The sequence below is a fragment of the Plectrocnemia conspersa genome, unplaced genomic scaffold, assembly GCF_051122295.1.
Source record: "Plectrocnemia conspersa isolate PC_06_02 unplaced genomic scaffold, ASM5112229v1 ptg000011l, whole genome shotgun sequence".
In the NCBI taxonomy this organism is placed as follows: domain Eukaryota; kingdom Metazoa; phylum Arthropoda; class Insecta; order Trichoptera; family Polycentropodidae; genus Plectrocnemia; species Plectrocnemia conspersa.
The window spans coordinates 22869013-22884531 of NW_028277175.1; the positions used below are offsets into that span (position 1 = coordinate 22869013).

Below are 15519 nucleotides of genomic sequence, written 5' to 3' on the forward strand. Positions count from 1 at the left end.
ATATTTGTGAAATAAAAATGTTGTTAGAAAGAGTAGTCAGTAAAATTATATTTGCATATTAATATCGGTCTTTATTTTAATAATTAATCATTATAAAAAAAACGAGAAAAGGGTAAGAAAAAGGCAATAATAGGTCACAAGAAAGAATTTGAGGAAAAAGCTGATTAATCGAATGATAGTTTAGCAGTCAATCGATCCGGCATCGGAAACTGTGCCAGCATCTGCGCATGCATCGGATGCGGCGGTGCTGGTAGAATCACTGCAAGCGTTGGAACTAGAATCAGCACAAGCATTAGCAGCGGCATTAGCTGCGGCATTGGCGGAGGCATTAGCAGCGGCATTAGCGGCGGCATTTGCAGCGGCATTAGCTGCAGCTGTTGCGTTTGCGTTTGCGGCGGCATTGGCGGCAGCCTTTGCGCTAGCTTCGGCGGCGGCGTTGGCTGCGGCGGCACCATTAGCTCCTGTGGCACTAGAAGGTCCTGCAGATCTGGGAGGTCTAGGAGCAGGGCCGGAGTTGCAACAAGCTGAATAGGCGGTAGCACTGGCTTGGGCGGAGGCGGTAGCGTCAGCGGAAGCACTCGCGTCAGCGGCGGCACTGGCGTTGGCGGCAGCTTGAGCACTTGCGGAAGCACTTGCCGCGGCAGATGCTCTGGCGGTTGCAGCAGCAGCAGCATCAGCTGAGGCACTTGAATACGCGGAAGCTGTAGCGCTAGCGGCAGCCGATGAACTAGCGGCAGCGTTGGCGGCCGCGGTGGCTGAGGCGGAAGCAGAAGCCTTGGCGGACGCTTGAGCCTTAGCAGCAGCAGCAGCTTGAGCAGTGGAAGCAGCTCTGGCATCAGCAGCAGCGCAGGCCTGAGCGGCGGCAGCAGCCTTAGCCGCAGCGTCGGCTTTAGCAGAGGCAGCAGCTTTAGCTTCAGCAGCAGCTACGGCTGCAGCGCAAGCTGCGCTATTGGCAGCAGCATTAGCAGTAGCGGAAGCGCTTGCAGCGGCAGTTGCACTAGCTTGAGCAGTTGCGGTAGCACTAGCTGCAGCACTGGCAGCAGCCTGGGCTTTAGCTAATGCTGAAGCTTGAGCGGAAGCGTAAGCTTGAGCACTTGCAGATGCTTGAGCGTATGCGGAAGCTGTAGCTGCGGCAGCAGCTTTAGCCGATGCAGCTGCTTTAGCTGCTGCACTGGATGTAGCCGAAGCGGAGGCGCTGGCTGCAGCTGAAGCTGTTGCACCAGCGCAAGCGTTATTACATGGCGGTGATATCAATTCACGACTTTCGCTTCCTTTGCAGCCACTAATTCTACTTGTCCTGGTACCGCATGGTGGAGGAATTCCCAATCCTTCGATTACCTAATAAATTAAACAAATTATATTATTTGCTATATATTCATATGTAAAATTAAAAAAAGTATTTTTAGAAAACAACTATACCTGAGCTGCGACGAAGCAGGCGAAGAAGAAAAGAAGTGTCTTGCTCGACATGTTGCTACTGTATTGTATTGCTTTAATGGTAATACTACTGAAGCTTCAACTCAATTAATGATAGATGTGATTTTTAACCGCATTTTATATGATTTCACACATATGCCTATTTCGGTAATTCTATTGAGCATGTGTAAAAATCAAATACGCATATATAATTAATTTGTACAGCAGAAGTTTGATAATACGCTGATAATAAACATATTGAAACCTTTGTTCCGACATTGTAAAGACTATGTGAATAATCCAATAATAAAAATAGGGATGATTAAAATATAGAACTTTGTATTTTTAAGAAGATGTAAACGTACATTTTGCTGGTCAAATATATTGATATTTGATAATAATAATAAATTTAAATCTATTATTACTATATTTTTAGTTATAATGATTTTATAGTAATACTATGCCTTTAACAAATTCGACTTTCAAAGCGATTATTAATGCTTCTCAGTTTTACATTTAAAGAATATTTTTTTTTAATGATACATAAAAAACGAACGCATTCAACTTATCAGGCTGAAAAATCAACTTATTTTTGATAATTAAAACGTGAACAAAATACTGGATTAATAATGCTAGATGTATAAGAAGCATTCTTATCCTAAAAATTATCTAAATATAAGGACCTTAATTATATTATTCCCATAATATGCTCATACCTTAAAGGTCGAAGCTATCTTGTTTCGCTAATAATGAACTATCGATACCGCGAAAAATTCCAGCTGGAGTCCCACAGTCTATTTTGCTTGGACCGTTCTTCTTCTTTCTATATAATTAACATAATATTTTTAATGAATACTAATGTATGCTGTCAACACAGCTGTCATAACTAATACTACAATCTTAATTGCAAAAAAGTTACCAAACCTGAATAATAGCAATAATTTTTACAAGACGCAGATAATCTAGGCATCTATCTATTAAATTTAAACATGAATTAAAAATAAGCATTTAATGGTGGCCGAGTGTCAAGTACCTGAGTATACATCTGGATTCCAAGCTTAAATTCACAAAACATCGCAAAACAGATTTTTAACAAAAAGCGCATTAAATAGAATATATATAAAAATATATTACAAATAATTATTAAAATAAAAAAATATATTATATGAGTAACACCAGTATTTCAATTTGTTTTTCAACTCCCAGTCAGTAAAAAAATAATATATATTTAACAGCTTTTACTACTTACATTTAAAAAATTATAGTAGATTGCCATATTGCAATAATAATACATAAATATAAAACATTGCCATAATAATATCTAAATATTCTATAAAATATTACACTTCTGAGCCAGTGACTACGACAAAAAAAAAACATAAAGCTTTAGCACATCTGGTTTTAGAGGAATACGTTTAATTATTACTAGCTCATGTCCCAAGTTAAGTATAATAAAAAGATATTATTAATCTTAAGCTTAATAATTTTATTAATTATTAATATTAAAACTATTTATTATAGCCATACTTTATTTGATTCAAATTGATCGAAACGATACCTTATTTACTAATTAATGAGCATCTGCGAATTATGCTAATATTCCTTTGATAGGCGTTTTTGAATATTTACAGATACAGCAAATATAATATAATAAACCTTTTGTTAATCTTAAGTTGATACAACATTGTATATTTCAATACACAAATGTGATCATTGTACAGAAATTTAAACAATGAATTCTACAATATTTGTACTTTTAATAATTTTGATTTATCTGTTCTATTCTGAAAATTATATAATGGTATGTGACGTTGCATATTGTATTATATTGATAAATGGTGATATATTTACATGGTCACAATAAATTAAAATCATTATTGTTTAAACCAATATATTTTATAAAAAGATGTCAAATTACATAGATAATTAGATAATCTAACAATTTTTATTCTGGGATCTAGATTATTATGATATTATTTGAAGAACTGGTTTTATCACAATGGTGTATCTATTACGGTTATTATTTTTACTGTGTTATTTGTATATTTTAAATGTTTTTTTTATAGATACTAAAAATAAGGAAGAACCTTACTTATTGAAAAGTTCTTACTAAAAGAAGTATCGTTACATTTGCGCATATTATGAGAATATTTAATTTTCGATTTCCGAAGATAATAAAATGTTTGCTAGAAGATTTCGTGTATTTAATTATCGATATATATATATATATATATATATATATATATATATATATATATATATATATATATATATATATATTGTATTACTTATGATTTTAAGCGAGAAGACATATTTGCTGCAATTTGTATGGGATGATGCAACGATCGATAATAACAACATTCATTCTATCCATAATCTAAGGATGTCAGTGCAAAAAAGTGTATTCATCTAAAAAGAAAATCGTATTTAAAAACTACAATTACTACAGATGATATTAGCGTTATATTCTTCATAATAATCCATATCATTTATTAAGTCTTTATGGCAAAAAAAATGTACTACGGTGTGATTTGCAAACAAAAGACCCAAAATATGTAAGAAAACAAACAGTTGAAAACGTGACGCAAAACAAAAATCTGTATTTTTTCAACTCAATAGATTCAAAATAAACACACATTATCTTAAATAATTATTGAATACCTAACTGAATTCTATATTTGCGTTTATAATTAACAAAGAGTTAAAAAGAAACAATGACATAACAAAAATGGTTTAGGTGTTTTGCCAGTCTTAAAAATACAATCAAAAAATGTCCGCCAAAAGCACGCACACTTATAATATTTACAATTGTTAAACACTGATTTCGTTGAAAACATTCCTATAAATCAAAAGAGCTAATTGAATCCAATATTCACGTTCCACATGACAAACAAAATGTAGCATATCACAATAACTCACCAAATGCTTGAGATGTTTTGTTGCAAATTTAATTCATTACATGTTTGTACATTGATTCCTTTGAATTATTTTTATTCGGAAAGATTCTGACATACCAATTTGATGGCAATATATAGCCATAGAAATCAGTGCGAGTCAACACACATTGATTGAACTTCGGTAGTTGAAGAAGATCAGCTACGATGAAAATCAGAATTGACTTACTGTTACTTTTGTGCTTGGCAGTAGTAAGAGTAAGTTTTGAGTTTTACTATTTTTTTAAAACTCGTACATAGTTGCTTACTTTTAAAATGAGAGTGGTCAATCTAACCTTTCTAATAGGCTGACTAGGCAGATATTTTAAATTTTCAATTTCTATTTTAAAACATATGTAGATGAGATTATTTTGTTTATTATGTACTTTACCAAAATCTTTTAAATATTGCTGAACTCTAAATATTTTAAGATCAGAAATATTTATAAGATAATATAAAAAAAATAAGAATCAATATCGGGCATCGTGCTTTGTACGTTTTTTTACACATATTTTTAATACGTTATTGAGTCTTTTATCATAAGTGTTAATTTATTTATTTAGAACGTGAATTCTTCCGTCTTACATCATCATGAAGCACACTCTGGAGCACACTCTGGAGCACACGCTGGAGCACACGGTGGAGTACACAGTGGAGCACATGGTGGAGCACATGCTGGAGCACACGTTGAAACACACGCTGTAGCACATTCTGGAGCTACATCCCATGCTCCCCATCACATCCATCATCCATCAGTTCATGGATTAGAAACCACACCATTACATCATGTTATAACCAAACCAATTGGAGAAGAAAACCACATTGACAATCATCATGGTTGTTCAAAATCGATTCACGCACATACTGGCAATACACATAATTATATAAAGTCACATAGTAAAAGTTTTGAATCAAATAACAACAAAATCTCACATAACCACCACAGCCATAATTTTGAATCTAAAGAAATACATCAAAGAGATGCGCATTTCGATATAAATATTCATATTAGTAATAGCAATAGCCATAGTGCTGAATCAAAGAAAAAGCATTCTGCGGATACCATTCATAGGGGGGTTAAACAATCTCATAGTAGAAACTATAGTTCAGAATCTAAGGAACCACATTTTAGAAATAATATACTCAGGAGAGCAAGTCATAGTTCTGAATCAAAAAACAAACATTCCGTGAATCACATTAATGAAAACATACACAAAGTGGCAGAAACATCTCACATTCAAAGCCATAATATAGACTCGCATTCCAAACACAATGCTTATAAGCTTCAAAGTCATAGTTTTGAATCAAAGAGAAAACATTTCATCAACACCAGTGATACAACTGTACACAAAATTGTTAAAAAATCTCACAGCCAAAACCATAGCTTAGAATCAAACCATTCGCATTTCAGACATAATGTTCATAAGCTCGGAAGCAATACTCATAGTTTTGAATCGAAAAATAGACATTCCGTGAATAGCATTAATCACACTAAGCAATCTCATAATCGAAGCCATAGTTTAGAATCGAATGAATCGCATTTCAGAAACAATGTTCATATGTTCCGAAGATCGAGTCATAGTTCTGAATCGAAAAACAAACATTTTGGAAATCACATTCATGGAAACATGCACAAAGTGGCAACAAAATCTCATAGTCAAAGCCATAATTTAGAATCGCATTTCAGACACAATATACATAAACGCGGAAGTTTGAGTGATAGTTTCGAATCAAAGAAAAAACATATGGTGAATTCAATTGATATAACTATACACAAAGTTGCTGAAAAATCTCACAGTCGAAGCTTTAGTTTGGAATCCAGAGAATTTCGTTTCAGACCCAATTTACATAAATTTGGGGGACGATCAAGCATTAGTCATAGTTTTGAATCGAAGAACAAGCATAATACAGCCATACACAAAGTTGTTAAAAAATCACGCAGTCATAGCTTTAGTTTCGAATCTAAAGAATTTTATTTCGGACACAATTCAAATAAATTCGGAGGAAGATCGAGCATAAGTAATAGTTTTGAATCAAAGCATAAACATTCCGTGAACACCATCATTCAAACTAGACACAAGATCGCTCAAAGTCAAAGCGATAGCTCTGAATCAAAAGAATCGCACTTGAGAAGCAATAACAGTCATAGTTTCGAAGCAAAGAAAAAACATTTGCATAAGATAATTAAAAAATCCCACAGTCAAAGCGATAGCTCCGAATCAAAAGAATTACATTTAATAACTAAGAAATTCGGAAGAAATTCAAGTAATAGTCATAGTTCTGAATCTAAGAAAAAGCATTCCGTAAAACACATTAAAAGAGTAATTCACAAGGTAGCTAAGAAATCTCACAGTCTAAGTGATAGCTCCGAATCAAAAGAAGCGCATCATAAACATAATATCCATAAAATTGGAAGAAAATCAAGCAACAGTCATAGTTTCGAATCGAAGAAAAAGCATTCAAAAAAATCAATACATAAATTTGGTAAAAAATCACACAGTCGAAGCAATAGTTCGGAATCAAAAGAATTGCATCACAATCATAAAATTGGAAAAAGATCAAGTAGCAGTCATAGTTTCGAACATAAGAAAAAGCATGCAGTGAGAAAGCATTCTGTAAAAACTGATAAAAAAACAACGCACAAGATAGCTAAAAAATCTCACAGCAGAAGCAATAGCTCAGAATCAAAAGAATTGCACCACAATCATAAAATTGGAAGAAAAGCAAGCATCAGCCATAGTTCTGAACAACATAAGAAAAAGCATGCAGTGAAAAAGCATCCAGTGAAAACCCATAAAAAAACAATGCATAAGATAACTAAAAAATCTCACAGTCGAAGCAACAGTTCCGAATCTAAAGAATTGCAACACAAACACAATATTCATAAAATTAAAAAAAAGTCAAGTAGCAGTCATAGTTCTGAACATCACAAGAAAAAGCATGTCGTAAAAAAGCATTCCGTAAAAACCATTAAAAAAACTGTGCACAAGATAGCTAAAAAATCGCACAGTCGAAGTGATAGCTCTGAATCAAAAGAATCGCATCACAAACACACTATTCATAAAACCGGAAGAAAATCAAGTAGCAGTCATAGCTTTGAATCGAAAAAAAAGCATTCTTTGAAATCCATTAAAAAAGCAGGACACAAGATAGCTAAAAAATCTCACAGTCGAAGTGATAGTTCTGAATCGCAAGAGTCGCATTTTAAATCTAATATTCATAAAATTAAAAGAAAATTAAGCAATAGTCATAGTTCAGAATCTAAGAAAAAGCATTCTGTGAAAAAGCATTCCGTGAAAACATGTAAAAAAACAACACATAAGTCAGTTAAAAAAACACATAGTCGAAGCAGTAGTTCTGAATCAAAAGAATTGCATCGTAAACACACAGGTAAAATCGGAAAAATATCAAGAAACAGTCATAGTTTTGAATCTAAGAAAAAGCATGGTGTTAAAAAGCATTCTTTGAAAAATGTTAAGAAAAACAATCACAAGCAAACTAAAAAAAATCACAGTCATAGCCATAGCTCGGAAACAAAACAAGCGCATTCTAAAACCAATAGTCATAAAGTTGGAAGAAAATCTAGCCATAGTCATAGTTCTGAATCTAATAAAAAGCATTGTAAAAGTAACAACAAACATACAGCACACAAAGGGGCTACAAAATCTCACAATCAAAGTCACAGTTCTGAATCAAAAGCAGAACATATCAAAGAAACCGGAAGAAAATCGACCCACAGCCATAGTTCTGAATCTAAAATAAATCATTCTGCGAACGCCATTAAGAAGGAAATACACGATGAGCCTAAAAAATCTCACAGTCATAGTCACAGTTCCATATCAAATACTTTACATCTTAGATCTAGCGCAAATCAAACCGGAAAAGGATCACACAATGATCATAGCTCTGAATCGAAGAAAAAGCACTGTGCGGATACACATACGGTGTCTAAAAAATCTCACAGTTTAGAATCAAAATCACTGCATCCTGGAAACACTAATAATAACATCGGAAAAGGATCAAACCATAGTCATAGTTCGGAAAAGCATTCTTCAAATAACATTAAAAAAAACACACACAATGAGCCTAAAAAGTGTCATTAAATTTTACAAATAATATAATTGTACTTTCTTAAAATATTTATTTTTATTTTGTAGACTCATTGAACATGGTAAAATTTAATATTAATTTTAATCACACAGTTGTCACTTAAATATTTTTGTATACTTAATATACAATAGATGGCATTCATACGCATACAATTGAGCTAAGAAACCGTATGGACTTTTTAATGTTTATATTTTATGTAAATTTACTGCTATTTAAAAAATTAAAACATTTAAAGGAATATTATTTGATACCCTTCCCATCACACTTTAATCCAAAATTTTAAACTGATGATCAAAAAATATTCTTGGTAATATTTATGATGATGGAAACAGAGAACAAATTGTTTAAATTCGGTCAAATTTCTACAAAAAATCAAATTGAGATTAAATTATTAGTCCATTCAACAATTATCAAACATAAATAGAATTACTAAGTAATTTATATTTTATTTGGATACACCAATAAAGTGGGTATAAACCATAATAAACTTTGGATACATCATTTTGTATTCTGTTATCGTTAAATTCGCTCAATATTACTTTTTTTAAAACTTTTTTTTTAATAAGAAATATTGTGAACAACCTAATGAGTGAATAGTCTAAAGAATGTCAGGTCAGAAATTAACGTTTCTCAAAATAAAATTAATAGTATATAATATAACATAACGAGAAGGTGATGTGCGGTATCTTGCGGTGAACATGTTTATTTCTTACCATCGGACTCGGCAATGCTTCGCTATTGCTAAATTAGTAAGCTTGAAATCAATTCCTTTATTCAATTAAAATCACTTGAATTGAATTGTGTGGAATAATTCATTTTTTATTCTGCTTCATTGCTGTTTTGTTTTTGATATTGTTTTTTTTTCTTTTTTTTCAGCTTCAGCGCTATCTGAATATTTTACGAAAACAATAAAATATACAATTTCAATTCATTATTAATTTTATTTTAATTAAATAAATTTAAATTAATGAATTATTTACCTTGAAGATCATTACAATGCTCTGGGATATAAGATGTGTGATTCCATTTGGTGCATATACAAACAAATCGCTTGATTTTCTTACACGGGAACAACGTATACTTGAGCATGAGAAAAACATGGATTCTCCAAATTAAATCCACATATTTGACCTTGATTAACCTTGTGATTTGTTTATCGTTATTTCAAAAGCCAGTTTAATTGTAAATTGCAATCGTTTGAATAGAAATGGCATATCTGTTGGAACCATTGGTATGCGTGGTAGCAGCACATCTTCTTTGAATTTGTCAGTTGAAATCGTTGCTTCAATGACATTTTTTAACAACTTATTGACTGTCAATCTAGTACTATTGCAAAGATGGGGCGGATCAACGTTTCTATGAACAGTGACAGGAACATCAATCTTCAAATTTATGACGTGTGGTGGCAATCCAGCTAAATCAATTGTATTAAAGAATTAATTTGGATAATTGACTGCTTCGTCTTGATTCATAACAGTATCTACTGATTTATATGTATATGTTTCGCCTAGTATCACATGTTGAATGATTCACTTAACCATTGATGGCTTTTGTAATGTTGTGTGATATCTTGAAATACGCATTGAATCAATTTTTCTCTTGAAATTGTGATAGGTATTATTATGGCGGCGTTCTGACAGTTCCCAGTGTTGCCACACCACCGCTCAACTTGTGAAGCGGGTGGTTTTTAACAACTGGTAATATATACATTCTTCCCCTCTCTCTCGCCTTGACTACGGTTTAACACCCCGCGTCCCCGCCACCTCTCCAAAAAAGGTCGTTTAATTAAATAGCCCTCAAAAACCACATGCGCTACACCAGGGCTCGGCAACCTGTGACCCACGGGTCACCGAGTGACCCGTTTGATGATTTGAAGTGACCCATTTCAGTTCTGCAAATATCATTTTTTTAACGTGTTACGATGTCACGACTAGACCACATATATGGTTGTTAGGACCAAAAATATTCACTAGCCCGTCAGTCTTTTTAATAGTTACATTTTAATTATTTTGACCCGCAGCCAAAAAAGGTTGCCGAGACCTGCGCTACACTATATAAATCGGTTGGTAATTTAATGCGGTTTGTTAATTTATCAATCGTAATTTTGCCATTTCCAATATCCAATAATTATTTTGCAAAACGTTCTGCAGAAGCATCATTTTGCAATTGAACCCGCATGATTGTTGTCAATGTAAATTTATTAATGATTCTCCACAAATTTGATGCTTTTAAATACACATTTATTTCATCAGCTGGTGTTGAACGTGGTATAACTGGTAATGTATGACGAAAATTACCTGATAATAATATTATCGCACCATTGAATGGCTGTTCGTTTCCACGTAAATCTTGCAATGTTCGATCAAATGTAATTGTTAGATGTTTGACAAGCAATATTTTGTCGTTTTGCTGCCATTGGCATTGCTATGCAACAACGACAACATAACAACAAACACTCAATTATCACAATTCATATTTAAAAATTAACAATTGGCTACACGTTTTTTACACGGGCTTGACCTAAGTGAAGATGAAAGGGTATAATGTCATTATACCAGGAATTTGAGATACATTTATATAATAGTTAGAACGGCAGTGACATCTAAAACTTAATTTATGGGTTATAGGTGACAGGATGCGGCTATTTAATATTCATTTAAGATATGTTTAAACAAAGAAAAATTCGAAAGCGGCGCTGTGACATCATGCTATGACGTCATAAAAATTATAGAACGGCGCACGGTGGCACGGCGCACGATCTGGGCGGCCAAAAGTCGATTATGAAAATTTAAGCGCAGGTAAAAAAAAATACTCGTACATTGAACAATTATTATAATTTTATTTGAGAACAGTTAAAAATCCAATCCATTGATTGTGATAAATCAGATAGTTGTTTCTACGTTTCATAGCTCTTTGTTGCAGTTGCTGTCATATTAAACACACAATACTGTTTTGAATAAGCACCATTTTTTAGTACTTTTTCCTATTTTTTTTTTCTAATTTTGAGTTCATTAGTTATATTTCCCACCACTTTTTAATGTATATTTTATATAAAATGTAAAGCTTAGGTCTTTCTCTTTATCATGCATGTAAAATTGGCTGCGGATTTTTGCGGTTTTTAACACATTGCAAACCATTATTTTTAAAAATGGGACGGGGCTTAGTCGCGAAAGTTAGGACCTAAACGTTTTAAACTATTATAACTTTTTAATTAGGTGACGTGTTAGCGTCAAATTTAAAATACAGTTTTATAATGATTGTTATTTTTTAATAATATGATCACCATGGTAAAATCAGTAAACCTCAAATTGTGGATCAAATAAAATAAAATAAAAATTTGCTTAGAACAGAGGTCCCTAAACTTTTTTGTCTCGTAGACCACTTGCCATGTTTTTCGGTTTTGGGTAGACCCCCTGCTTGCTTGATATTGATTTTTTGCAAATTCATCAACTTCAAATGTGTTTTTGACAGCTGGTATCGTGCTACTCACTTTGAAAGATTTCTACTATCTGTGTATGTGGATTATTCCATTCATTGAAAGCCAAAAATAAAGTCACCCACATTTACATTTCATGGATCCCCAATTTTATTTTTCACTGACATGGACCCCTTGCAGGTCGTCGTCGACCCCTAGGGGTCGATATAGACCACTTTGAGAATCACGGTGGTATATCATTATGTGCAGGTTTTTACAAGTTCAAAATGTATTGCGACCACAAAGAGAATGCCTACATCCTACAACTTACACAATTTTATAAACATATATAATACATTTTTTACTTCATAGGTACTTTTATAAATAACGTATATGTCTTTATTTTATAAGATTATAATGTACGTAGATAGGTACTATCAGTGGTTGTTGAGATCCACTTCAGTGGACCCCCATTTTTATTTCATGGACCCGAAAATTTTTTTTCGCTGACGTAGACCCCTTGCAGGTTATCATAGACCCCTGGGGGTCGATATAGACCACTTTGGGAATCACTGGTTTAGAATCACCAAATATACACACATTTAAAAATGAAAACGATATCGAGTATGATCAAATACTAGTCAAATACTTTTTCTTGGTAAAAAACATCAAATATCAAACTTTGTGACATATACAATTTATTTTTTATTTTTAACACTTGACGCGGCGAAATTCGCACGACTGTTTAACACGGAATTCCTCTTCCTCGGGCCTACAATTTTAGAAATATTTTAAATACTTATTAAAATAAAATTGCATGAATTATTTCATGAAAAAATTATGGAATCAACCAAAGTGGAGAAATAATTTTGGCCGCCCAGATCGGGCAAATACCCCACAGTGCGGCGACAAGCATCTAAAATTTAATTTAGGTGTTAAAAAGAAAAATACGATGGCCACGATGTGACATCATATGACGTAATATTGTTAGCGCGTTTGAGCCCGACAGCACTATAAAAACAACAACGTTATATGTCGGATTTCATTCAAACCATTCTCTAAACACTTAGGCACTAATAAAAACAAACATCGAGCCAGTAGTTTTTGAGTCTATAGAGTACATACACGTGAATATTGCCTTTTTTATATAAAATATGATAAGTAAAACATTTTTCTTATATATTATTTTTTAATAACAAAAGTTTTAAAATTCACAGTTACAGGTACTCCTCACTTAACAACCACTTGAACTTGAACAGATTCACTTAATAATTGCAGTTTATTCGTTAATCAGCTTTGTATTTTCTTAGCATTTTTTAGGTAATTAATTAATAATAATTAATAATAGGTAATTCGTTTGCTTATACCTATTCAGAATAAACAATAAATAAAAAAATCGATTAAGCCACTCACTTATCGACCAATTTTCTTTACGACCTAGTAACGAAGCTTGGTCGTTAAGTGAGGAGTGCCAATATATATGTACAGTCCATCCAAGACATGAACGCTCATCGTCACAGTATTGGTGAGAAAATATAATAGGGTGACCATTTGAAATTACAAATGCAATTAATTTTTACTTTTTTAATTAAATTTATTGAGGAAAGTGTAAAATATCTCTTTCTTCCTAATTTTTTTTATTTATATACATATTTAACTCAAAAACATGAGATTAATTAATTTTATTATTGTTAGTTTTGTCAGAATTACCTTTTATTAATATTTCATATTTTTTATTTTAGACCCTTTGCATAACCCGGAGTGCCTTACACCCGCTCCACCAACTCCCTTGTGTGCATCTAAATTTATAAATATAAATATAAACATAAAAATTATTTTTAATAAATTGTGTTTTCATAAAACAATTTGAGTTAGGCTATGTTAGGCTACGTTGTACCCTAACCTTTTTTTTTTTTTTTTTTTTTTTGTGAGGAGAGGAAATCTTCGAAAGACTTCACCAGCGTCCAGATTGCTGGTGATTGTGCCGGATTCCGCTGCAAGCAGCCACCTACCGGCTAAAACCTCTCCCCAGCCCTCTCCTGGACGGCCGGTACTATCTTCCGATATTGCACTTCAGCTCGTCCAGTTTAGAGACTCTGTCCCGTCAGGGCCGCTATCTTGAGCTCTCTTTCAGCTTCTTCTTTTATTTTTATAACGTCGGACGCATAATTTGTCCATGCCTCCCAGTTTATTCGACTTTCCAGCATGAATTGGGCCATAGTGTCTGCTGTTGCAGTTCTTCCTATGGCCTTTTCCAGCGCCGCTCTGTTCGCCGTCCACGCTGTGCACTTGAAGACGGTGTGCTCTGCGTCGTCGTCTTCAGCGGTGTCGCAGTGGAGGCACGCGGCGCTTGCTGTCTTGCCGATTCTTCTGAGATACTGACCGAAGCAGCCGTGCCCGGTCATTACTTGCGTAAGATGGAACGACAGCTCGCCGCCGTGTGTCCTTCCCGTCCAGGCAGACAGGTCGGCGACTAGTCTGTGCGTCCACCTGCCTTTAGTGGACTCGTTCCATCTTCGCTGCCACTCCGTGAATGTCGCCTTTCTGGCGGCTGCTTTTTCTTGTCCGTAGTAGACCGACTGCCTCTCTAAGGCGAGTAGGTCTAGCGGTGGAATGCCGCACAGGGCTAAGATGGCATCCTCGGACACTGTCTTGTAGGCGGAAGCTACCCTCAGAGCGCTTCTGCGTTGGACTCTCGCCAGTGTGAGCCGGGTCCTCTCTATTTTCGTTGCTTGCGCCCATATCGGGGCGCCGTATAGGAGGACTGAGTGGACCACCTCATTATACAGGTTTCTTCTTCTCTGCTTGGGTCCACCCACGTTCGGCATCAGCCTGGCGAGATCTTCAGCAACTCTGGCGGCTTTGGCCGCAGTCGCTTCCGCGTGGGCTGCAAAACGCAGCTTGTCGTCAATATGCACGCCCAAGTAGCGTATTGCTCTTTTAAAAGCTATTTCGTTGCCATTCCAAGCTATCTTGGGCGGCGGTAGCTTCCGCTTCCTAGTGAAGAAGACTGCTTCGGTCTTCTCAGTCGCTAGTGTGAGCCCGGCGTGGTCCATCCATCTCTGGATCGCATGTAGCGCCTCTTCTGCGACAGTCTGCAGCTGCGTGGTCGTCTTGGCGGTGGCCATCACCGCGACGTCGTCCGCGAATGCGACGAGTTCCACGCCGCCTGGCATGGCCACTCGCAGCAGCTCGTCGTACATAACGTTCCAGAGTGTAGGTCCGAGTACCGACCCCTGCGGAACGCCTGCCGTCACTCGGCGGAGGCGTTTACCAACCCCGCTTCCGTACTCCAGCACCCTATCAGCGAAATAGCTCTCGACGAGTCTTACCAGGGGCGCTGGAGCTTTCTTCTCTGTAAGCGCTTTTAATATTAGTTGCCATCTGGCCGAATTAAAGGCGTTTCGGACGTCAAGAGCAATAAGCACAGCGTGGCTGCTAGCTTTAACGCTGCCTTCCCACGCTTTCCTTACTCTCGCTACGACGCTCTCGATAGCTTTTATTGTGGATCTGCCGGAGCGAAAACCGTGCTGCTTTTCCGACAGTCCGGTCGTTTCGACCTCTAGAGTGGCGTGGAGGCGCTGCAGGATCATTCTCTCCATAATTTTGCCACAACCGTCCAGCATGCACAGGGGGCGGTACGCG

General features: G+C 35.3%; 2 protein-coding genes across 4 annotated transcripts; one reads left to right on the forward strand and one right to left on the reverse strand.

Moving 5' to 3' along the window:
* Positions 1–50: 50 nt before the first annotated feature.
* LOC148229998 (uncharacterized) lies at positions 51–10235 on the reverse strand. Of its 2 annotated transcripts, XM_088197328.1 has the most exons (5): positions 9440–10235; positions 9173–9347; positions 2133–2239; positions 1420–1590; positions 51–1338 (listed from the first exon to the last, which is right to left on the reverse strand). In XM_088197328.1, exons 4-5 carry the CDS (start codon positions 1468–1470, stop codon positions 181–183), a joined length of 1209 nt encoding a protein of 402 aa, XP_088053454.1. In that variant the 5' UTR covers positions 1471–1590; positions 2133–2239; positions 9173–9347; positions 9440–10235; the 3' UTR covers positions 51–180. The 2 variants fall into 2 exon arrangements, with proteins under 2 accessions (XP_088053454.1, XP_088053453.1); XM_088197327.1 differs by lacking the exons at positions 9173–9347; positions 9440–10235 and having other exon boundaries at positions 1420–2376.
* LOC148229999 (uncharacterized) lies at positions 2578–8693 on the forward strand. 2 transcript variants are annotated; one of them, XM_088197323.1, is made up of 2 exons: positions 2578–3432; positions 4913–8693. In XM_088197323.1, exon 2 carries the CDS (start codon positions 5909–5911, stop codon positions 8450–8452), a length of 2544 nt encoding a protein of 847 aa, XP_088053449.1. In that variant the 5' UTR covers positions 2578–3432; positions 4913–5908; the 3' UTR covers positions 8453–8693. The 2 variants fall into 2 exon arrangements, with proteins under 2 accessions (XP_088053449.1, XP_088053448.1); XM_088197322.1 differs by lacking the exon at positions 2578–3432 and adding an exon at positions 4369–4568.
* Positions 10236–15519: the final 5284 nt, after the last annotated feature.

Bases quoted from the DNA above. Each gene is read 5' to 3' on its own strand.
- LOC148229999 (XM_088197322.1), top strand. From the start codon at position 4,518: ATGAAAATCAGAATTGACTTACTGTTACTTTTGTGCTTGGCAGTAGTA. The intron at 4,569-4,912 runs GTAAGTTTTGAG...TTATTTATTTAG, and splicing joins TGTGCTTGGCAGTAGTAAGA to AACGTGAATTCTTCCGTCTT.
- LOC148229998 (XM_088197328.1), bottom strand. From the start codon at position 1,470: ATGTCGAGCAAGACACTTCTTTTCTTCTTCGCCTGCTTCGTCGCAGCT. The intron at 1,339-1,419 runs GTATAGTTGTTT...TTAATTTATTAG, and splicing joins CCTGCTTCGTCGCAGCTCAG to GTAATCGAAGGATTGGGAAT.